At 38.9% G+C, this 24,456-nt stretch overlaps 2 protein-coding genes across 3 annotated transcripts; both read left to right on the forward strand.

Moving 5' to 3' along the window:
* The first annotated feature begins 16 nt into the window (after positions 1 to 16).
* Positions 17 to 7,235, forward strand: LOC141459839 (protein takeout-like). The gene is made up of 7 exons (XM_074139370.1): positions 17 to 176; positions 917 to 1,009; positions 2,008 to 2,155; positions 2,717 to 2,844; positions 3,923 to 4,075; positions 6,605 to 6,764; positions 6,839 to 7,235. Exons 1-6 carry the CDS (start codon positions 116 to 118, stop codon positions 6,754 to 6,756), a joined length of 735 nt encoding a protein of 244 aa, XP_073995471.1. The 5' UTR covers positions 17 to 115; the 3' UTR covers positions 6,757 to 6,764; positions 6,839 to 7,235.
* A 4,394-nt stretch (positions 7,236 to 11,629) lies between these two features.
* On the forward strand, positions 11,630 to 21,336 carry LOC141459840 (protein takeout-like). 2 transcript variants are annotated; one of them, XM_074139371.1, is made up of 6 exons: positions 11,630 to 11,787; positions 15,836 to 15,928; positions 17,301 to 17,448; positions 18,082 to 18,209; positions 19,558 to 19,707; positions 20,957 to 21,336. In XM_074139371.1, exons 1-6 carry the CDS (start codon positions 11,727 to 11,729, stop codon positions 21,103 to 21,105), a joined length of 729 nt encoding a protein of 242 aa, XP_073995472.1. In that variant the 5' UTR covers positions 11,630 to 11,726; the 3' UTR covers positions 21,106 to 21,336. The 2 variants fall into 2 exon arrangements, with proteins under 2 accessions (XP_073995472.1, XP_073995473.1); XM_074139372.1 differs by lacking the exon at positions 15,836 to 15,928 and having other exon boundaries at positions 11,632 to 11,787.
* Positions 21,337 to 24,456: the final 3,120 nt, after the last annotated feature.

A 24,456-nucleotide genomic window follows, 5' to 3' on the forward strand; every position in this document is an offset into this window, starting at 1 on the left:
AGAGCTGTCCGGAGTAGGGGAACTCCGTATAAGACGCAAGAGATTGTGCAGTCAAGATATTGCTTCTTCGCGCTGACAGTTCTCCTTTGAAAGCTCCAGAGCTCGGTGTACAGCCATGCTAAAACCTTTGGTCCTTACCTTCTTACTGATCTACATGGCACAGGCTGCCAAGTTACGTAAGTATTACCATTCAGTTATCACTTACAACCAATGACGTAATTTCTGTGAATGCAACAAAAAAAAGAGATTTTTACTTCCTGTTTGGTATTCTTTAATTTAATTTTTGTCAGAAAAAAGAAATCAATCAATTCTTGACTGAATTCACCTTTTGATGGGAATTCCATCACCCACAATGCGGTTCGAAGTACAGCTAGCTGGTTCACGTCTCATTTGGACCAAAAGTTTAAAAGTCTTATCGCGCTTGGAAAAAATATCCAATTTGATCTATCTTGGATTTTTGGTTATGCTGCTGCCTTTTACACACATCAATTTAGAAAAATCAAATTCTTTTGAACACGGGGGATGTTAAAGGTGGTTGCTACAGGTAACTACATACATAAATAGGAACAATGCACAATAGGAAGAAGGAAGGGATTAGCTGAGTGGTTAGCGTACTGGATTACCACGCGGTGATGCCGCTTCCGTTTACAGCTGCTGGCCCTTAGATTCTCCCTTCTCGGGATATGCTGTGCTGTTTTTAACGAAACAACACAGTCTGGAGGTCGGCCATGCAGCATCACATGGTGCTGGAACTGGTGAACAGCTTCTTGGATGTGCATGACCTTGTTCATATTCATACTTCTAGGCATTCATTTCCGTATTCCACTTAGCAAACTCGTATTTCACGCTAATCGTGAATTAATTTAATTATTAATCGTGTTAATTTAATTATTTTCTTTCTGTCTCACTCTTTAAGCTAAAAACTGGAAAAAATGTAAGCGGAACGACCCGAAGTTGGACGACTGTCTGAGAGTGGCTGTAACGTTCGCTGCGAGGGACCTAAAGGATGGTAAGTACCCCGGCCAGCTGGAGGTAAGAGGAAAACTTACTACACTCACTTCCTTCTAACACCAGCCTGGTGTCTCCTGGTGGACAGAAATTCGTCACCGGATATCCTGTAACTTGCTGAGGCGCCCTGTATCTCTTACTTCCATTTCTAGGCGTTCGGCTACTGTTCAGTAATCTTCGAGAATACAGTCTCGCCTCCTGGCGTCAAGCTGCATCATTTTGTCATCGCTTTGAATCCACACACGAGCAACAAAATCTTGAAGGGTCTGTCTTGGGATTTAACAGCCTTCTGTCCATCAAGAAATAACTTAGCGTCAAAAGAAACATTCACTGTTAAATGTGTGGTCTGCTGATATACTCGTATCTGTCGGTACCTTTGATTTTATCCGTAGCAGAATGCATTTTTGATGCATCCCAGTTTGGTTTCTGTCTCTCCTTCCTCTTTGCAGGTAGATTAGCCAGTTGCCGTAGAGATGTCACTTGTCACTGGCAGCTAGGGTAGTGGCTAAATTTCTGAAACCGGATGCACTAAACATTCAGGCTGCAGCAGATGAATCAAAGTGATTATCCAGACCTGCCATCGTGCTATCCATATCAAGCATCCATTTTGTATAGATCATTTCCCAAACATTCTGACGGCTAAATTGTCAAGGTCCAGCCGATAAAGGTACTGTTCCTGAGATCTATCTGGTCCAGCTTCTTTAGATCACTGTTTCAAACGTGGAAAGACACAGTGGCTCTGACGGGCGTCTAGACATCGAGGCTGCTGTCTAAGGTGACGATTGGACAGAATAAAATGTAAAACATAAAGCATTTTAACTATTTAAAAACACATCCTCTATCCAAATCCACCTGACAGCTACAACCAATTCAAGAACAATCCGCAAGGTAGCGCTGACATTCACTTTCAACACTTTTCTAGACTCCTTGCCTCCAATGCCATTCTCGTTGTCCTATCAAAATATTCGTTTTGCTTAAAACTGCTATTTTTGCCTGCAGGAAATGCCAATCTAGGAATCTTGCCGCTAGATCCGCTGCGGATAGATCAGCTGGTTATAGATCAGGGCCAGGGCCCGGTTAGCGTCAAAATGGTTTTCAGCAATTTCTCCATCAGTGGTCATAGAAATGTTGAAGTGCTGAGTGTCAAGTAAGTTAATTTCTGGTCAAGTTTACACTCACACGACCTAAGATCACTTTAGAAGCAATCTCTACCTACCCCCTCTCGCAAATCAGATCAAATTTTCCGAGAAAGGTGTTTCGAGAACAAGTTACTGACGTACTTAGTAATCTAAATAATGAAAGCTTTTAGCTACAGTTGCGAGAAAATCTAAAATAACACGGAAATTCCTTCATTAAAATAGAACTTCCGGTAGAGACCGATTTAGACCAAAACTTTGCCGTGGCATCCTCTGACGTCATCCAAGCTAATACTAAATTTGCTTTTTCTGCGATCTTTGGCTTATGGGTAACGGTGGGCACTTTCACACAGGTAAAAACGTCATACAGCATACGCTACGTGTTGATACCATTCTCAATAAACTCTTTGGCATATGGGTTACTGTTGACAGGAAGTCCACTATTTTGGACTCAAAATAGACATTTCCGGGGAAAATCAAATTTTCGGACAAAATAGCAACACATTTTTATGAGTAAAAAAAAATCATGAGATGGAAAATAATGAAATTTAACTGTAATAAATTGGTACTAGAAATGACTGGAAGGATGTATACTTAAAAGCAATCGTACCGAAGATGACGTTGCGAGGCAAATACAAGATGGACGGCAAGGTCCTCACGCTGCCAATCAGAGGCGAGGGTAACTGTTCGCTGGATGCAGGTAAGTGACCATAACTTATTGATTCGGGAGTTTATCTTAGAGTTACTGCCTGCCTTGCATCTTGGGATTGGCAAGCCAGGATTGCTGGTGGAGGGGGAGGTTTCCCCAAGAGACTGTTATCACTTTGGGGAAGAATTACCCAGAGCTTAAAATTCTCTTTGGATTGACCCAAACAGCAACTCATGCCGAGCATGAATCTTGAGTTATCTAAGATCCACAGCAGTCCGAACTGTTTTACTTCATTAAACAGGTTTAACACGTGTCCTTACAAAAAAAACTTCTTCTCAATTTAAATCTTGAAAAAACACAATTGCGTATTTTTGTTAATCAGTTTATTTTCAATTTTTACATTCTACACCATTTATTGGGTCCATTTCTTTACAGAAATAAACAAGCTAAAAAGTATTTAAAAGTTGACGTAACCTGGTAATTGGAAACTGACATTATTTGCATACAAGAAGTTACTAAGTTATGACAAAAAGTAGTAAATTTCTTAACAGACTTTTCTCCATGGAGTAGCAAAAGTAATTTAATCAATAACACCAGTACTGCCAACATTGTTCTGCCATCTACTCGTGTGGACAAGGGTTAGGTTGGTCTGCAGTTGGTAGTTTTGTTCTTTAATTTAGGGCGTGCCAGTATCTGCAGTCGTTGGCGCCCGGAGTTCTTTTTTTTCCAGTGCAGGGCCGCCGCCGTACTGTGTTCTCTTGTTGCAGACAACACTGTCCATTACCGCGCATGAGAAAATCTCTTGGGCTGTGCAAAGAGATTCGTTCAGAAATTGTCAGGGCAGGCAGACTCGAACCCCGCGGACCCAGTGCACTTGTTGAGCATGTTCTGTATGCCTAATGATTAAAAAAAAGGGTTTGTTCGGAAAAAGAAAACACTGTTATTAGATCTATTTTAAGGGCCGAAAGATTATGATCCATTTCTTGGTTTGATGGACACGCAAATATATTCTTTATAAATTGGTCACCAGTTTTGAGAGGATGTTAAGACTGGATTCAAAAGCATGGACCAATTTTATTAGAAATATATTGTTGTGCTCCAAGTATTTATTGGAACAAATTTGTTGCAGAGGATTTCACGTCTTCCTTGCATTTAGTGCTCAGAAATAACACGAAGAATGGTAAACACTACTTTGCAGTGGAGAAATTCGATGTGCTCAAACTGGACGCAGAGAAAGGTCATGTCCACTTTGACAATCTATTCAATGGTGACAAAAGTCTAGGTATGTTCTGTCCAACGTTTTAACTTCTTATTACTTCCAGTTTGAAAGAAGAGTTCCAGAAGACGCTGAGAGTGAACAGATATCTTTTAAAGCGCATGGTGCTGGCTGTAAAAGGAGAAACAAAATCATCACATTTAATATTGTGTAGCCTCCGATTTAGGAACAGATTCGTTCAAGAGCCCTTGAACTGGACTGAGCCTAAACTGACCGACTCCTCGGTACTACGATTCTTTGGGATGCCAATATTTTAGGAACGAATCACCCCTGCGGGTAAATCCAAAGTAAATAAACATATACGAAACACCAGTTTCCTTTTAAACAAGCTGAAATTAAAAAATGGCTTTAAAATGTTAAATAAAGGAGTGGACCACATCTAAATTTAATCTTGCAGTTGGCACTATTCAAAGAGAATAACTACATTCTCACAAATATACACGGTGAAATATTTCCGTAATAGCGTCTGGTTTCTTTCTGACAGATTCTAGGTACACAGGGCGCATGCGCCAAAAATGCTGACCGCAGCGCTGCAGCGGCCAAATTTCAAAGCGGTACTCACTTTAAAAAAAAAACACCACTCGTAAATCTGTTGTTAGATTTGAAAAGTATCTGTGAAAGCATTATGCAAAAATTCTTGTAGAAAGAGATAAATTTTTGGCGGCCATAATTAATAAATCATTTCTTGAATTGTGTGGCCTGGGTAGTGTGTCAGTCATTGTAAATGGAGATAATTGATTACCAAGTTACTGCCGTTCGTTACTACCTCGTCACTTCACTGTTTACGACTTTCAAGGTCTCTCACTCTTGGTCTAAACTCTGAAGTTTCTTTCTCACCACCAACTTTTTCTCAACATGTTTCTCACCAACGTCGTGCTGTTTCATCAAGAACAATACATCTCACTGCCGTCCCTCTTCTAGAGAAAGGAAGAGACTCCCCTTCCGAAATGCCTTAGGCAATATTTCCTATTTCCTAAGTGAATAATTTTTGTAGTTTAAAAATCACACGTCATTTTCGAGGAAATCCGTTCTGTGAAGTAGTACTTCCTTCCGGTTATCAAGTTTCTTTCAACCCTGAACTTTAGCCAATCCCTGAATCCTCCCCGATAGAACTGTAGGTTAGAGTGTAATGTCACTTAAAGCGGGAATCGGCTCAATTTTAGCCTCAAAAGTGTTCTTAATCAAGTTTTCAAGCACCTTAAAACGGGGGAGGGCCTTCAGGTTACGAATCCCAAATCGAAAATTTGGACTTTTTACCGCAATGCTACCTCTTTAACTAATCAGAGATGAGCGACAACTGCATTATGCAAGGCAATCAGCCAAAAAATATTCCAAGTCTATCTCAAGTACCATAAACGATCATGCAGCTGGAGAGTCAATTGCCTTCGTGTGATCGTCATTGATTAATTCAAATAAGATGCCAGAAGCATTGCGATCCGGCCAATTAGGAGCCAAAAAAAAAACACCAAGAAGCAATGTAGGCCTAAAGACTCCAGGGGCTGCAATTCAGATGCGCCACTAGGGAATGCAGTTTCCATTCTCTAGTCAAAGGTCAGATATGTTGAGATTTCTCAACAAGGAAGAACTTCGGCGACCTTGATGTCGCCAGTTTATCTTACGAGGAAATTGGATGGTTTGGTCAATTATTGCCGTATTAGATAGTGGCTATTAAGGAATTCAACTTTAAATCTTTTTTTTTTATCTATTTTTATTTTTTGTAAATTTTTTGTTTGTAATAACGGCTGAATTGCGCGTGGATTGGTTTTATTCATTCTCCTGGCGTAAAATAGAAATGTATTTGGTTTATCTTTATTGCATTTACCTTGGTTATTCTGATTGGAAGATAAATTTCCTTTTACCTGAAGAATTACTTCAATAATTTTGGTCTTAGCTACTTCTTCAGGGTTTTTTGACGTTCCTTCGGTCAAACTAACGCCTTCGACACTGACGCAGTACCTGCTGCGGTCTGAGTTGAGGCAATAATTTAGCACTCTCAAACTCTAGCTCGCCTCAAGATGCAATCCAATAGATGACCAGCGACTCGTGCCGAAGAATGTATGATTCAGGAATGACCAAGTCGAGAGAGGAAACTCCAAGGCCTTGCGGTGAGCCATCCCTCGGAGTAAGTAGCCTTTCCTGTATGGAAGGCGGCTTAGGGTGTAGGAGTAAATTGTACTTTTCGTTCTTTGAATAGCAACAGGGACTGGCTCCTCTGATATTTCTCAAAAGATGCCAGCCACAAACCTCTAGGCGTCTTCATTTAGAGTGCAATCTTAAAAACATCTGAAGACGTTGTTGCATGGCAAGAGCAACGGATACCCAAGGAGTTACTTTAAACCTTTCTCTTTCTAGAATCTTCCTGAGACTTCAGGCTTCGTGCTTCAGAACATCTGGGAGGAGCTTCGGGTGGATGGCCTCACTAACATTTAGCAGTGGTTTTCTCCGACACTTTGGTCTTTAAATAGCCGACTTAGAACATTTTTTGGTAATGGGAAGCTCTAGTTAGACAGTTAACCGCCTACTTTATTTCCACAGGTGACGCCATGAATAGATTTCTAAATGCAAATTGGCGGGAAATATTAACGGAAATCACGCCAGCACTCTCAAAATCCTTCGGCCTGGCCTATATGCGCATCTCCAACAGAATCCTCTCCAAGGTACCCGGGGATGAGCTGTTTTTGAGTTAACTGTACAGGTAGGAGGTGGTGGTTTCAGATTGTGGGGGTGTGTACATGTTGAGTATGTTGAGATCGTGTTGTTGTGTTTCAGATTTCAGGACAGCCGACGATGTTGTAACCTGAGCGACGTTTATCTAACATATCATAGAATTACTACAAATTACCCATATGAGTGAACCATTCTCTTGGCCAAGAAAATGATCTAGTGAGAACCCAGGTATAAGGAGGTACAAGAAGAGGCACATCACAATGAGGCCTTGAGCTCCCAGAACATTCGCAGACCTATATCTAGATGTAGCCGGGTGTCCTAACTTGTTTCAAACACCAAACCTTTGAACTATGGCTCTCCCTTTCTAAACTTTTCCATTTCCAAAAGAATAAATTGCTTTAAAAATGCTCTTTGGAAAGTGATAAAAAAAAACTGGTTTGAAATATTTTGTAAGGCACAGTTGGACTTTAATAAACATAACATTGTGATTAACTCTAAATTTGTTGGTTACATTAAACTGTTTATTTATTAAACCAGTGATTTACTCCTGAATAAGGCTGTGAATCGTATCCAGAGGAATTCATCTAAGAAGAGGTCTTTCTTCACAGAACATTGCGAAGATGGAAGCCAATCTTAATTTCCAGTCAGACTCCGGGAAATCGTATTCATGTTCAATGGAGTAATAACACTACCCAACACCTAGCAGCGCCACTGCCATATTATTGCTCTAAAACTCCTAAAAATAATAAAATGTTCTTTCACATCAACAATATTATCAACACAAGTAGTTAGCGCTTGCCAAGTTTGGAGGTAAACAAAGAGTAAATGCAACTAACTAATGACCCCTAAACTAATCCAGCTCTCCTTCTTGCCCATTACACTTTAAAATCAATACTATATAAAATGAGTAATCGATAAAGAAACCTGATTAGATGCAATTACATCAGTCATACAATCTCGTTAAGCAGAATTTAGGACAACGTGCAGGAAAAAACCTTGAAAAAAAACAAAACTGAATAATAATAATAGGGGCAAATCTTTTTTAGATATTTTATAAAGTATTAGACAAGCTGATTCAGCAAGAATGCTGGATTCTTTTTAAGCGCGAAACTTTCAAAACAGGAACTCCGCTGAAAACTAAATCGCTATAATAGAACAAGGGCATTTCCGTTCGGATGATTTTTCTTCAAAGTTGGAATTTTTTTTTTACTCAGATTTTTGATTTCTGAAGTGAAAAGAGGATAGAAATTACCTTTAGGGTGAAGGGACTGGTACCAATCGACTTGGTACCAGTAATTGACATTCCAGCAATAAAAGGGAATTATAAGAGATATGAGCTGTTTGTAGTGGCAGCAATGCCACAAAGACAACAAATTATTGTAAGGTTACCTTGGTATCAGTGGAAGGTTATTTGTATTAGAAGTTCAAGATCAAGGAAGAAGCAAGCTTGTTGCTAAGGTGGGTTGACAAGAAGGCTTATTTTTTCTTTTATTTGTTCATACGTTCTTGATGTGGGCTAATACCAGTATTCTAAATGAGTTTCAAGCAGGATTCCGGAAAAATTACTCCACTATTGACAATATTTTCACATTGGTTAACCTAGTAAAGCTGAAGCTAAGTGCTAAGAGGCAGAAAGTCTACGCCTTTTTTGTTGATTTCGCTGCTGCCTTTGATTCTGTTGCCCGATATGCTTTATTTTTTAAACTTAATAGTTTGGGTCTGACCACAAAGATTATTCGGTGTGTTCAGGCACTTCTCTCAGATACGGAGGTTATCAATATAATGTTATATTTATTTCTGCTTATAGATTTCATTTACATATGTAGTTATTTTTTTAACTATAAGAAGCATTGAGGACTAACATAATGTCTTTGAATCACTGGTCCTTGAAACGACAATTTGCCCAGTAACTGGCATGTTTGTCAATTACTAGTCCTATAGTAGTTGGTTGGCAGCCAATATTATGTCTGAGAAGGAAATTTTTTGAAATAAAAGCAATAGGCCTAGCCTACAATAACTGGTCCTATGTGTTGTCAATCACTAGGAATGATTGTATCGGTGACTGTCAATCACTGGAACCTGATAAAGTAGATAAATTTTATTGTAATTAAGAATTCAATACATGAACATTTTTCTTTTCAGTTATTTTTGGTATAAATAATTACCCTAAAATCTCTTAATGGTGGAACGCAGAAGTGGTAAGTGGGCGTGTAATTGAGCGTGGTTTAACCCCACCTACCTACGGTTCTATTGGTCAGTATACACGCCCACAAGACGCTAGTTCGATCCGCCATTACGATTTTTAATGCTTATTTTCTCTATTAAAATAATAGTTTAGAATTTTTTTACTATTTTTTCCTCCGTAGGTATTTCTTAAAGAATCAACTTATGCAATAAAAATATGTACTACAAAAAGTAATGTAATTAATAACTTGACTGTTTTATTCTGATCAAATTCTTCAATCAAATCAAAATTGGGCACATCATAATTGGAATAAAACAAATTTCTGTAATCGTTCATAAATTTTAGTTGTTGGAGAAATGTAAAATAAATGTTCAAAATAATTTATTGTTATTTTTGCATAATTCATTCTTAATTAAATACCTATGGAGAAAAAAATAGTGAAAATTCTTGAGCACATTTTTGGTATAAATAATTACCCTAAAAAGTCTTAATGGTGTAACTTGGAAATGGTAGGTGGGCGTGTAATTGAGCGTGGTTTAACCCCACCTACCTACGGTTCTATTGGTCAGTATACACGCCCACAAGACGCTAGTTCGATCCACCATTAGGATTTTTAAAGCTTATTTTTTCTATTAAAATAATAGTTTAGATTTTTTTTACTGTTTTTTCCTCCGTAGGTATTTCATAAAGAATCAACTTATGCAATAAAAATTTAAATTACTAAAATTAATATAAAATAACTTGACTGTCTTATTCTGACCGAATTCTTCAATCAAATCAAAATTGGGCACATCATAACTGTATTCAGTAACTGTATTACTCGGCAGAAACATGAAGTGTCAGCTGCTACTACGTTGTAAGTAAGAGGAAATTCCTGCTACTACTAAGTTGTTAGTAAGAAGAAGTGTCAGCTACTACTAAGTTGTTAGTAAGAAGAAGTGTCAGCTACTACTACGTTGCAAGTAAGAGGAAATGCCTGCTACTACTAAGTTGTTAGTAAGAAGAAGTGTCATCTACTACTAAGTTGTTAGTAAGAAGAAGTGTCAGCTACTACTACGTTGTAAGTAAGAGGAAATGCCTGCTACTACTACGTTGTTAGTAAGAAGTATCAGCTACTACTACATTGATAGTAAGAAGAAGGATGTGTTAGCTAGTACTACGGTGTTAATAAGAGGAAATGCCTGCTACTACTAAGTTGTTAGTAAGAAGAAGTGTCAGCTACTACTAAGTTGTTAGTAAGAAGAAGTGTCAGCTACTACTACGTTGTTAGTAAGAGGAAGTGCCAGTGTTGTTAGTAAGAAGAAGCTTCAGCCACTACAACGTTGTTAGTAACAGGAAGTAAATGGCACTTCCTGTCAGCTGATTTAATCCTCAAGTTTACAGACAGGTTTCATCGCGTCTAAATGGCAAACTTTATGAATTTTTGATGGCCTGAATAGCCACATTGCAGACCACTATTCTTTGCTGAAAATATACAAGTAATACGCAGTAGATGCAAGTTAGTAGTTGCTAGAAGCACACCTGCTGTCTGTAGTTTGGTGCACGTGCCGCCATTTACTCGTAGTAATCACTACTTAAACCATTTGGTGACTGTCAATATTTACAGCCACAAAATTAGCTTCTTCTTTATTTACGATACTTCAGCCGCATCTCGCTAAGTAGCATGATAATGAGGCTCAAGGTCAACTGGCACCAAGTTAATTGTGATTGAAGTAGCCAGCGCCACTAAAGTGCTGGTGTCACACATTAATCATTTTGTTTGCCTTAAAAAAAACACCACTTTTTGCACACTGCCATTTCAATATTCTTTTTCTTTTCTTTTTTGCCCCAGGCAGAACACACGTAATACAGGATTTCCTTTGATATGGTTCAATCGGAAGTGCCCTCTACATTGATTAGATTTTTGCATTTTGTTTTTTTTTTATTTAGTTTTCTCGAAATCGATTCAGATAATTTTGTATTTCGAGAATTGCAGAAAAAGGAAGTCGTGTTCACATCAGATTTTTTTGGGGCCGGAATTTCCGATGCGACTTTTGGTTCAGTGACCTCTCTCCTGTAGCCCTGGAGCAAAGCTGGTTCTGGTTCTTCTGTACAACTCCCATTTCCACTTTAAACAACCAGAAAATGTTGAAGCCATAAGCTTTTAGCGGTAATTCTTGGTAGACATTTTCCAAGTCTGAACTTTGAACGTGTGCACTAGATTTGCGTCGACATGATTGGTTATGTAATCTAGTTTAAAGTGAAAAATGTCAAGGCTGTTATGTATAGGTCAAAATAACTTTGCTGTGAACATTCTGATGGCTTTCCCTTAAAACAAACCCATTTCTTCCAAAATGTTGATTGGCTTTTTAGTATTAGGCATTGATAACATTTAAAGGCTCCCTCGGGAATAGATGGTAGTGGAACTCTACACCTTAAAATCAACTTTCCACAGTACACTGTATTCAAGGGTCCCACTTATATATTGTTTAATATTATGGAATACCGGAATAACATCGAATACGTCATTACAACAAATAAAATGAACAGTAAACATAACAAAACGTTTCCTGCATTAGTACGATTGGCTGGGAAAAAGATTATTTACTGAGTAAGGTAAGAACAAAAAGGATTTTATCGGATATCAGTGAAGAGATAATAATAATGAAATCTAAGGGAGCTTTAAGTGTATGAAAAGGAAGTGGGAGTTTGGTGTGAGATAAAGGCGCTCTAGAAGGCGTCTGAGAGAATATCTACAGTGGTGGGGGGCCGCTTATAAATCGTGTTCGATTACCCAGTATCGAATTTCGTTAGAAAATCTTCAAAATGTGGACAGCGGCTTTGGTCTTGCTCTCAGCTTCCGCTTTCTGCCAGGCAGCCAAACTACGTAAGTTCACTATTTAGTTTATTTCCTTTTGTTCCCAAACTAGTTAGTTGTAGAACTTGACCCAATTGTAGTAACCTAAATTAACTTGCATGTTTGCATCATGTAACTTCTATTTCGTAATATTTTGGAAGCAGTTTATCTTTGTTATTATTTAAGAGAACACTTTGATGACTTCCTCTCTGTACAGTGCGCAAACTCCCAACAATTGTCTCAAATATTTCTAAATTCCTAAAAACTTCAGTTCCTTAAATCGCCACCTCACAGGAATCCTTTTCACCCAATAATCTGCCCTAATACAGGTTTTGTGAGGAAAGTAAACGTATGAAAAAGTTTTAAAATCTATAGTATAAAGTTTGGGAGAAGGTGAATCCAAAAAATTAAAAATCTTAGAAAAGTTGATGGAAAACAAGGGGATTGGAATTGAGCTGGTGATTGGCTCGTTAGTGGAGCTGATAGAGGAAACGTTGTTACTGTAATGGCCTTCTCAGCCTTGCTCTACCAAGGCTTAGCGTTCCACTAAGCGCTCACAACGATCAAAATGTATCTTCAGCCGTTCCACTTGATGACCGCGGTCGTTGCGGAAACGTCACTAATGACGTCATTATTTTCGCTCACGCGAAGCTCACAACGCCCTACCTTAAGAGCTGGGTCGAAGTGGGGCGTTCAGAAATTTGGCGCAATTTTTAAAAGCAAAAATGGCGACCGAAAAAATTATATCATGTAAATAAAAGTATTATTTCATGTAAATAATAGAATGTGTTTCTCGAAAGTCTAAAAAAAATAAATAAATAAATAATTACTTATCCCTTTACATACTAAATCACTGAATAAAGATCAATTACACTGATAGCTAATAATACGTGGCCTAAGTTTTCGCTTTTCATCATTGCGATTTTGTAAAATTGCATTCCACTCTTTGTCGGAACTAGATAAAGAACTTTCTAAAGCATTATTAATAAATATCCAACTGTTGCCACAAAAGACATTTTAATTTTATTTAAACGTAAATTTTATAAATACTCCACTAAAATGTAATATAAAAAATTGCATTATATATGTATTTTTAATATAAGTCAACTTTACCAATGATTAATAATGTTTATTATAACTGCTTTTAAACTGGGTTAAAATTAAAAAAATAACCTCTTCAAGCTTCTGACTTATTTTTGAAGTCGCCAATTGTAATGTTTACATGAACGGTTAAAACGCCCCATAGTCCATTCCACTTGGGTTTTCGATTGTAACGCTCGCAAGTGCAAGTGGAACGGGCAAAACCGTGGTCGTGAGCGTGGTCGTTGTGAGCACCCGAAGGGTGCCCTAAAGTTAGGGGAAATGCAAATAAACGTCACAAGGTCTACTAATAACACCCCCCACAATAATTTGAAGGAACATCGCAGGGAGAGAAAGGATTAGCTATGCTGTTAGCGTACTGGATTACCAAGCGGAGGTCCCGGGTTCGAATCCAGCTGCTGACCCTTAGATTTTCTCTTCCTAGGAGCTTCTTACAGCTCCAACTGTCCAGTGATGGACAGTGTTGTCTGTAACCTTGAGAACACTGACCGAAGGGCGAGGCAGTGCATTGAAAAAAGCTCCGGGCGCCAAATAACCTTAGATATTGGCGCGCCTTAAATCATTAAACATCGCAGGAACCATTTAATCTTCTTTAAAGAAATCTTCTTAACAAAGAGCCAAGCTAACTTATTCCATTCTTCCGCTCGCTGCCTTAGTGTTGTTGAGGCGTCTACTCAGGTTAATGACACCCGGAGTTTTTTTAAATTTTTTTAGGGCGTCACTCTTCTCAAAGTTAAGGACTATGAGCTGTAAGAACCTCCCTGGGAAGGGACAAATCTAAGAGCCAGTCAGGTGGGGAATTCTATGAACATGATAATTGCGGTCACGTGTTACACGACGCATAAAAATCGAATTTAAAGCTTTGGGAGTCAGTAGAAGTATGTATTTAAACCCTCCGCCGGATGTGGCCCGCTGGGGTATAATTATTGGCGGTGTTGAAAGCCGATATGAATACCACCAGCCAGCTCCACTGCCAGTTAAATATGCTAATATTTTGTAATTTGAAAATAATGCGTTGTATATTATTATTATTTATTTTTTATTTTTTAAACCATTACATTAAATTTACAGATATTTGATTTGTTACTTTAGCCAAAACAGAACTGGAATGACCTTGCGCGTGTGATACAACTTGAAATCCTTGCCAGTTACCATGGCAATCAACTAAGTGCTAAATACTTTTGAAAATACATTTTAAAAAAATATATATATAAAACACTGGAGCCAGTTCAATATTTTTTTCTTTTTATTGTCTCTGAACACACAAGATGATTCTCTTTTTGCTAGGAACATCCGGCACCAAATATTAGATTTAGACTTGCTGCGGTTTGGCGCTTTTAAGTTACATATACTTTACAAACATCGAGATCCATTAATAAAAAATCACCATTTCTGATTCAGGGGACCACAAAACGGTTACTTCCGAGGGTAACTCAAAATCGGATTATTGTTCTCTTAGTCAGGGATCAAGAAATGATTCAAAGTTTGACTACCAATAATCGATTCTAGCTAGCTGAAGATAACTTTACAATTAATATAAGAAGTTAGTACACTGTTGGAGGTGGCAACACTGTTAGTATTTCCCTAGAGGAGGATTTACCGCTGTGACATCATCGATTTGTTCACGGAACCAATTTGTGACCAATCACAACCAATTGAACAGAAATAAGCCTCTGAGATCACTCTAGTCTAGCTCTCATGTAATGGTTGTTGCGTTTTTACTTATTAAATACGCAACCGACTGTGAACTAATTGTTTAACAACGAACAACCCCAAAGGTGGTTTATTTGTGCAGTCAAGGAAGGGGGCGATCATTTTACGTACCAAACAAGTTTAAATGAAACCAAAATTTGGGTTCCAAAATTCTAGATTACACAGGAACTTCAGGATGAAATGTTTCCAGCTGAAGCAGAATTCTGCAGGAGATCAGTTAAATAAATGTGACTTAAAATGGAGACTGTAAAGTAAGTAATCGCCTATTTTTTCAGGCGGGGCTTAACGTCCAACTACCAATTAGGTGTCGTGGACGGGGGCGACTAGCAAACAAACTTTACTGTAAATTTCTTTTATAATAATAATAAAGCCTTTATTTATACAAAGGATATACAAAGAGATATAATATACAATAATATGTACAATTTTAAATTAAAATAAATAATTATCGTTCAGATCAATAATATATTACATAAGAAATATTAAACAAAACAATTTACTTTACACTTAATTTTTTTTTATTTAATAATTATTTATTTTTGATTTTCTATTTATTTAAATTTCTTTTATTAACCATTAAATAAAATCCAAGGCCTAAGACCGGGAATCGAACCCAGTACCACAATACACATTAGCTTCGCAGGTCTCGCCTCTAACCACTCGGCTACCGTGGTGCCCTAAAATGGAGACTGTATTTATCATATTTTTCCAAAAAACAATTTCGCAATTCCTGCTTTTATTTTTAAAACTTATTTTTAACTAATATTTCGTAACTTAGTTTAAGGGCTTACAGGAGAATTTAGTGCTGCATGAAGGTCAGAGGGTATTTCTATTATTTATTTGTTACAACCAAAAGTTGCTGCAAAGAAGTTGTTACAAATAAACTGGTGAACAACTTTCCGCATTGCTCAATTTTATATCATTGAAATAAGAAGATGAAATGCAGAAATGTAATACAATTATTTCTGAGATTAGAAAGTAGTAATGTAGTAATAAAGAGATAGGGGGTTTCCTGTAATGCCCTAGGCCCTAATGAGATCAGGCAGAGCGACCTTCCGGTCTCAGCATCATGTGACGTCATCAGTATGGTGAACATGTGCAGCATCTAAACCAACTAATATTTCAATAAAAACTCTTAATTTTTAGTAAATCGTAAGTTGTACTAAATAGCGGCTAGAGAAAGAAGTACTCTCTAATTTCTTACAGTCTTTGATTTGGATTCATTTTATTTTTGATTTTTCTTTTCTGTTTGATTTTATTTCAGCCAAGAATTGGATCGTCTGCAAGAAAAGCGCACCCGATGTGGGAGACTGCTGGAAGCGGGCCATGGAATTTTCCATTCAGGATCTGAAGAATGGTATGATATCTCAGTATAGCCGTTGGATGAACCAGGTCTGGTGGGTTTAAAAGTTGAATCTTCAGCTCGCTACTTTGGCTTTTCCCTTAGGTTATGGTGTGTCGTCGGATTGTGGCTCTTGCGCAGCTGGTTGCCCAAAAAAAACACTAGATTAAAACACTAAAGCGGGACGGAAACCACGTCCCACGGCACCGCAGCCACAAGAGGCTTATTGTGCCTTCCCCTTTTTGGATCTAGTAGACGAAACCTCCCCTACTAAGGAGGTGGAGGATTTTCCCTACCAGTTTCTTCTGCACTACAACTTCCATTGGCCTCAAAGTTCTAAAGATATCTGTAGCGCAGTCGATCGATTGCAACGCTTCCATTTCCTCCTCTTCCTGCACAACAATCTGCCCAACGGTTCCGAACTGATAAGCCCTATCTTTGCAGGTGCTTGTCGTGCCCTGTGAATAGGCCTGTAATCAGAGCGATCTGATTACTGCCCAAGCCCAGAGTGTAGTTTTTTGTTTACACAGCGAGGGCATGACACTCTTGCCGTCTTTGACCCCAGGAAGCATCACCCAGTAAAAAAAACTCTAGGACAAAGTAAAGTTTAAGAAGGGTTCTTAAGAGTGGGGGAATATTGAGCCATTCTTCTGTTAAGGGCCGTTCCTAGTATATTGTACGGTTCTAAATATCTAAATAAACATCTAAGTATTAGTTCGATTCAAAATATTTCATTCCAGCAGAAGTGCGACTGCGCACAGGTTTCGAGCATTGAACTCTCCGCTAAAACATGCTGAAGGTCCCTTTACTCCGCTAAGTTTGTAGATAAGCATTCTGGAGAAATCAATTTTGTTTTTAGGTGCCCTTTGGGAGAAGTAACTAGTGACGAAATTATTTCATTTCATTAATATGTATTTTGAAGCAACAGAAGAACTTAGGGAAGAGATTAGCTATGCGGTTAGCGTGTTCTGGATTCCCACGCGGAGGTCCCGGGTTCGAATCCAGCTGCTGACCCTTAGATTTTCTCTTTCTAGGAGCTTCTTACAGCTCACTGTCCGGTGATGGACAGTGTGGTCTTTAACGAGAGAACACTGTCCGGAGGCCGGCAGTGCACTGAAAAAAGCTCTGGGCGCCAATGTTGCTTAGATGTTGACGCGCCTTAAATCATAAAATAAACAAAAAACAGAACTTATAACCCTAGTGGAAGGTTAAAAAAATATCTCATGTCAAAATAACACGTGCTATACTTCTTAAGACATCTCACAATTATCATTACTGATAATTAAGTATGACGCAAAGATGGAGAGCTGGTGAGCGTTGCGTCATCGAAGGAAGTGGGGATTTCTTTTTTTCTAATAACTAACGTAACTCTCCCTCTCTGACACAGGAAGCCGCACATTTGGAATCCTGCCGCTGGACCCGCTAAGGATCTCCAAAATCAAGATCGCTCCCGGCGATGGACCCGTCTCCGTGGTGCTTAGCTTCCACGATCTGGATATCATCGGTATCTCCAACGTCAAGATCAGTAACGTCAAGTAAGATCTCTTCTTTGTTAGAAGCAGTCAAGAAAGTAATAAATATTTAATAGAAATTAGAACAAAGCCACCGGATATTCGTTCATAGCACGTATTAGTACAAGAATTTGGAGGGCTCTTATACGAGATTCGTCACTATGCCAGTTGGCTGACAGTGGAGCTCCCTTTCGGCAAACTAGAGAGACTGAAGTAACAGGACGTCGTCTCTAATGCGCAAATGCATTCTTCTCCCCGTTCTCTTTGCAGAGATGAAACAGGCGAACAGAAGTGCAATCCACTTGCGTTCATCTCTCTCTCTCTCTAAAAACTGTGAAACGTTTTGATAAGCAGTTGAAGTGATGATTGCACTGATGTCGCACTCTAGTGGTGAAAGTGGACGTTGCAGTGACCGTCGCTAGGTTTCAGCACCTGTGCCAAGACCTGTGTTCTGCTTTCAATCGCACAAGGCTGTTCAGTTTCCTGATAATCCCGGCCTTTATAATCACAGCGGTTGTAACTGCTCCCTAATTGTACAATTTTAAGAATAAAATCAAGACTCCCTAGAATTTCTCTTATCGCACTTGAGAGCATCCTTTAAAGTCAAACATCCCCCCAGTAACCAGATAACTACATCTCTCCCTGTTGTGTCCACAGAAACGATTGGAAGGTGGTGACATTCAACGCTGCAAATCCACGAGTGACCTTGGTTAGCAAGTACGTGATGGACGGCAAGGTACTCACCTTACCCATCAAGGGAGACGGCCCATGCAGAATTGATATCGGTAATTAAACCACCTTTATTACTTTAATATTTTTAATGGATTAAGAGTCATATTTTCTGCTTTAGATAGCCTTCCTAAACAGAATACACTGTGGATATTGTGGCTACATGAAGAGGAGCTGCAATTCAGGCGGCAGATATGGACGTATCTGTAGATAGATGGAGCATTTATGTCACGAAATATTTAAGGGTAACAAGATGACGTTTATAACCTTTTTCGAGCGTCCTAGCAGTCACATGGTTCTCACGAGGGACCAGGAAATCTGCCGTCTTATGCTCAGAGTCCCCGGGCGATACGAGCAAGGGTAGTCAAGAACTTGGGGTGAATTCTTCCCAATAAGGCCCTTACAGCAAAAATCTTACAGCACCATATCAACTGAATGCTTGGGAATAGAGCCGCCTCTCTTTGCAAGTCGTTTTGGCCATCTGATCTCCTCTAGTCCCAGAATACCATATATCGCATTCGGCAAGCGCATTCTCATAACGCAAACAACACCAAATGAGGAGTGGCTGTATGCCCTCCTAACTTAGTCTTGGATTTCAACTTAGCTAACTCCACTCGGTCGACCCAAGAGGTCTATTATGCCCACCAAGTAGGAAGAAGCTATCTTATTGCTTGGCCTAATCGTTGTGTAGGCATACATGCCTCCTGTGGTCTCCACGTTTCCAGGAAAGCAAACTAGCAAAGCCTAATGAGGCGGTATGTCGCGCCCAAGTCTCGACTTGGGTCTCTTACCTCTCCAGCCTACCAAATCGAGTTGGAAAGGAAGAATTCACGAGTTAGAGAGAAAGAACCGTAAGCACCCCCTCTATTCAATGAATTGTTTACTTTCTCGACAATGGCTGCTGGTTTTCTCTGTAATAAACATCATGTGAACATTCCATAAACACAGATTTGTAACGATTCTTACGTTTTAAACTGTTCTCGGGTAGGTAGTAGGTTAGGTTTCCCAGTTAGGTTACATTTCAGCGTAGTGCATGGTCTTAACTATGGATGTTGGCGAGAATTCATCAGTTTAATGAGTTTAGAATCTTGAGGCAGCAACAAGGGAAAGTCGTGTGAGTTTCCGCATCAGATTTGGTACGAAACAGGAAGTTGCAGGGATTTCATAGCCAAGCTTAGTCAGCACTGCCCATGTGTTCTTGGTTCATGCCAGCACTCAATACTTCCGTTTCATTGCAAAACCATCAACAAAACAAACACTATTTTGCAGAATTCAGCAAAAATGGCACCAGTTTAATGGTTATCCCACGATCAGGTTACTGAAGTAACCAAGTTTTCATGGATAAAGTGCTTTTTAACTTAATCTATAAAAGTTCACAACTTTATTATTATTTGTTTTTTGCAGATAACTTTAAAAGCAATTTCACAATTCGATTTAAGAAAATTTCACGAGGCGGCAAGGAGTATCTTGAAGTGACAAAGTTTCAGTTACAATTCACGGCCTCCAACGCGAAGTTGCAATTTGATAATCTGTTTGGCGGCAACAAAGCTTTAGGTAAGTTATTTCATTCAAGTTGAGCTTTTTCTTCAAATCTCCTTGGGTCGTCCATAAAGCTGTCCGTCATTCCTCTCCATTTGTCTTCACAGTTTTCCCTTAGCTCGATTCTATTCTTCTTATACGTTACTCCTTGTATCATACTCCCTGCAACAAGTGGGTACAAAGCTTAAAGTAATGTTTGGTACGATGAATGGTGCTTATGTTAAGGAAAGGTAATTATTTTTCTAAAATATGAGGTTTTTTTGCGTTGCTGCAATCAGCGCGTTAGCGCTCTAAGTCCCAGTGATAACAGAGTAACAAATGAAGCAAACGAGTGGAGAGTTACCGCAGTGGTAACACTCCAAAACATTAGACTGTTAGTCCACTCTCTTCACTAGAGAGGAGATCACGAGACCAGACTGTCTCTTAAGGCGTCTTGTCCAGCTTATCAGGAAGAGTTCTTAAAGAAAGATTTTGAGCTGGAGGATTTAATTGAGATTGTAGGCTGAAATGAAGTTTCCGGTATCGTGTTTCAGCGACTTGTGTGGACAAAAGGAATGTTAAGGTCAGTTGGAGACATAAAATGGAGCGTTTACAATAGTTCGAAGTAGTTTAGATTGAAGAGATTGAATCCTTTCGGAATTGGAGCGTTTGGTTGAACCCCACAGCTCTATTCCATACACCAAGATGGGTTTTAAAATAAAAGTATAAATCAGTCTTGTTGTTGTAGTGAGAGTTTAGATCTATCGTCTAAGAGTCTTTTAAGTAGTCGATAGCGTCTGTTTAGTTCTGTTCTTTTTAGTCTAGTGTGGGGGTTCCAAGAAAGTCTTCGATCTGAGTAAAGTCCAAGAAAATATGGGTTTGAACTTGGAATTTGGAAAATATACATTTTTTTAATGATGACCCATTCAAGGACAGAAAAGCTAAGTATGGTGCTGATGGTTGTGCATGCAAAGGAGTAAGCCGATTTCGTAGGGCACTCCTCCATCTTTGCTCTCTTCTCATAGGAGTCTTGCTGAATGGGAAATTCAGAGATACAACCGTTTCCAGGGCGAAAACTGTTTCCAAAATCCTCTAAAGATCATCCATCTACTTTGCGAAGAAGGGAGGTTAGTTCGGTGAACTAAGAAGCTGGTTAGATCCTGAATTTCTCATTCAGCGCAGAACCAGAGAGTATGCCAACTAGCCACCGATTAATCGTGGGCATCATGTCCTCCTCCCTTCCTGAGATTACTACTACTAATTACCGTTCTTCATAAACTTGCAGGCAACACCATGAACAAGTTCCTGAACGAAAACTGGGAGGAAATCGTCAATGAATTGTCTCCAGCTTTGGCGCAAGCCTTCGGCGTCGCCATGAAGGCTGTCAGCAACAAGATTCTCACGCAGATACCATTCGAGGAGATTAACTTGTGATAAATGTTTTAACATCTACTTATTTGTCTAATAGTAATATTTATTTATTTATGTGAGCGGCCAAGTTTGTCAATGTGCTTCACCTTGGAAGTAAACAAGTTGGCCAACTTAATTTCTTAGATTCAATGAGACTGAATCCGGCTGTCCACTGAAGTAATCTCTCACTGGTTGCAATCAGTGAAAAAGTTTATAAACTGTTCAGAAATAAATCAGTTTAAAAAACCAAAAAAATTTGTAAACTCAATGTCTGTCTCAGGGGGGGGGGGCGTTACCTTTAGAATTTAGTCAAAGAAACTAACACATTTACTTCCTGTATTTGGTTTTGGCAGAGCAAGAATTGCTCCAAGAACAGTGCGCTGCTAAGAATAAAACAACATGGCGACGTGTTGGAAGTCCTTTAATATACTGAAACAGCAGCTACTCTGGGTAGGCGCAGCCTGGAGTAACTGAAAGGGCTGCAGGTAATGGACAACGAACAAAGAGTTCTTCAATCAGGGGAATACCGCGCTCAGCTTTGGAGGGGAGAGGAGCTATGAAAAATCCTTGTTTTGACGCTTAAAACGACCTGGAAGAGGCAGACAAAGGTAAACATCAGGCCAGGGACACTCATCAAACTATATGTTTACGATTTAGCTATTGTAGTTGGACACTGATCTCAGGGGCAGTTTTGAGCAGCAACCTCCTGCGCAGATGTTTGTTTGTCTTTTTCTTTTTCTAATTTAAAGAGCGCCAACATCTCAAGCCATTGGAGCTAAGAGATTTTGCGTCACAAGTCTTACCCTAACGTGAGCAACATTATGTAGTTTTGTTACAAGCGTATACGCGTCTCACGTATACGATGGCCCAGCTGCTATGACAGCTGGTTCCAGGCGCGCACTTAGATAACCAAACTAAGCCGAAAGCAATGATGACATTGGAACAGCAGCAAAGGTCTTTGCCATCTACAACATTTCAAGGTTACTCTACAGGTATGTATAAAACCAAAACTTGAGGACCTTCAAGTGAAAACATCTCTCTATCTAAGATGATCTTTAAACCCGACTGTGAGTGCCCAAGGCAATCATGGTTTGGCTGAATGCGTAGAAATAGAAGAATGAGCTCACCTTGGCAGTGCCTCGTCTCTAATCGATCACCCCAGCTGATATCATCCCAATTAATTAAATTCACTTCCTTCCTCATTGCCAGATCTCTAATATCGATTACTCACCCAAACAATTTGTGTATTACGCTAAGGCTTACTAAATGTTGTCAAAATCAAAACGGATGTTGCTTTTTTTCTCCATGTGAACACTCACACGACTTTCTCTTACGAACTATTCACTTCCTCTTTCAGTAATTAACTTCCTGCAACGTAATTTTTTTTTTTTTTAGTAACCACCTGCATGAAGACATTTCACAGTATTGATTTTAAATTCTAAATTGAAGAATTTGTGCAAGTTAGAACCTTGAGATCATCCAAACTGATGATCTTGGTAGTTTCAACAATGAAATCGTGCAAGAATAAAAGTATAGTGCAAAATCGCTCGGCTAGATCTATAAATATTTGCTACGTAAGCCGAGATTACTTAGTACTAATTACTCTACGCCTATTCTTGCAAGTGTCGCTCTTAGAATGTCAAGGTTACGATAGATCGATTGTTTTACACAACTTTCTCCCGTTTCCTGTCCAGGATTTTTTTTTTGTTTTTCTTCGATTAATAAGGGACTTTGCCCAAATGGCTGCCTCAATCTGAGTAACTAGTCACAGTAGTCAGCATCAACTCCAGTGCCTTCTTGACACTATAACAAATGTCTTAATCATTACTTCTACTGAACAATCATCGAACGCTATCGTAACTATTGTTGGCTGGACTAGTTTTTTTTTTTATATATATATATAATTGAATGGGCGTTTCCGGATGTAAGACCATCTTACCGCAAATTGTGTGTTTTCTTTAAAAATGGCGCCATTGTCTATCTAACTACACTAGGCAAGAGGAAGTACAGCCCGATCGTGTCAAATTTTTAGATTCCGATTTTCACCGGAAGTATACCCGTTGTGAAGATGTTTGCCTGTCTGTAGAGTGTGGTGAGCGGAACTAAAAGTCAAACTTAAAACCAACCTTTCAAGGTTCAAGGTTAAACCATTCTCGGACTGGACCACCAGCGTTTGGACAAGATCAGCCACTTCAATTATCCGATTAATCCATTTCTTTCAAGATAGCGTCAATAACATCGCCAAAGAAATCAACAAACGGTATCTTCCTTCTTCATTGGGAAACAGAAGTTAAAGATCTTTAGTATATTTAAAGATATTTAGTAAAAACAGTTTCCTTCAATAGTTCTATAAGTTTACTGATTCTGTTATAATTAGCGAGACCGACCTTGCCAGCTGTTTACCCAGGGTCTCTCTCTCTTAAAGAAAATAAAAGTATCGCGATCGTGCTAAATTCCCAAATTACGATCGTAGGTTACAATCTGGGTCTTTTGTCTGCGGTCTGAAATTAATTCAAATAATAATAATACCAAGGTTAGCGTACTGGACTCCCACGCGGAGGTCCCGGGTTCGAATCCAGCTGCTAGCCCTTAGATTTTCTCTTCCTAGGAGCTTCTTACAGCTCACTGTCTCCGGTGATGGTACAGTGTTGTCAGTAACGAGAGAACACTGTTCGGAGGCCCGGCAGTGCACTGGAAAAAGCTCCGGGCGCCACAATAACCTGAGATGTTGACGCGCCTTAAATCATTCAAAAAAATCAATAAATAAAACAAAATAATAATAATTATATCCAGACAAAATTACATATTTGTATTTCGTATTTCTATATCTATAATAAGAAGTTACAGAAGCAAAATCTCGCATTTTTTTTCCTCACTCGATTAATCAGCGCATTCCCGGAAAAACCTAAAAGATCCAATCGGATTCTAGGAATAGAATTAATTGAATCTAATATAGAATTCCATGCAGAGCGCGCAACAACAGCAAAATCTCGTGAAATTAATCTTTTATCAATCCTAGTCTCTCTATTAGATTTTTAAAATACAAATCAGCGATAGATTTAAAAAATAATTTACTTTTTATATCCATCGAAACACCAAATTTTGATCACTTCAATCTTTATACAATTTTCCAGATCCAAAATACTGATCCTCAAAACGTAGATTTTAGATGGAAACTCAAGATCGGAAATCTGCACGATCACAATGGGTTCTCATTCCAGAAGTTACAAGTAAAAAGGGAATTTACTTCTTCTTCTTTTTTTGAGAATATTCTACAATGAGGAAGCGATGTGACTTACGGGACCACTTTGCGATCCTCCTGAACTCCCAGAGGAGCAAGTGTGTCCTTCTTGTTCTAAATTTAGATGCAGGAAG

Source organism: Rhodnius prolixus, unplaced genomic scaffold (assembly GCF_049639745.1).
Source record: "Rhodnius prolixus isolate KJV_2025 unplaced genomic scaffold, Rpr scaffold_23, whole genome shotgun sequence".
In the NCBI taxonomy this organism is placed as follows: Eukaryota; Metazoa; Arthropoda; class Insecta; order Hemiptera; family Reduviidae; genus Rhodnius; species Rhodnius prolixus.

Coding starts and splice junctions, on each gene's coding strand:
- LOC141459839 (XM_074139370.1), top strand. CDS start 116: ATGCTAAAACCTTTGGTCCTTACCTTCTTACTGATCTACATGGCACAG. Junction 177..916: donor GGCACAGGCTGCCAAGTTAC/GTAAGTATTACC, acceptor TCACTCTTTAAG/CTAAAAACTGGAAAAAATGT. Junction 2,156..2,716: donor GTTGAAGTGCTGAGTGTCAA/GTAAGTTAATTT, acceptor AATTGGTACTAG/AAATGACTGGAAGGATGTAT.
- LOC141459840 (XM_074139371.1), top strand. CDS start 11,727: ATGTGGACAGCGGCTTTGGTCTTGCTCTCAGCTTCCGCTTTCTGCCAG. Junction 17,449..18,081: donor GTCAAGATCAGTAACGTCAA/GTAAGATCTCTT, acceptor TTGTGTCCACAG/AAACGATTGGAAGGTGGTGA. Junction 19,708..20,956: donor TGGCGGCAACAAAGCTTTAG/GTAAGTTATTTC, acceptor ATAAACTTGCAG/GCAACACCATGAACAAGTTC.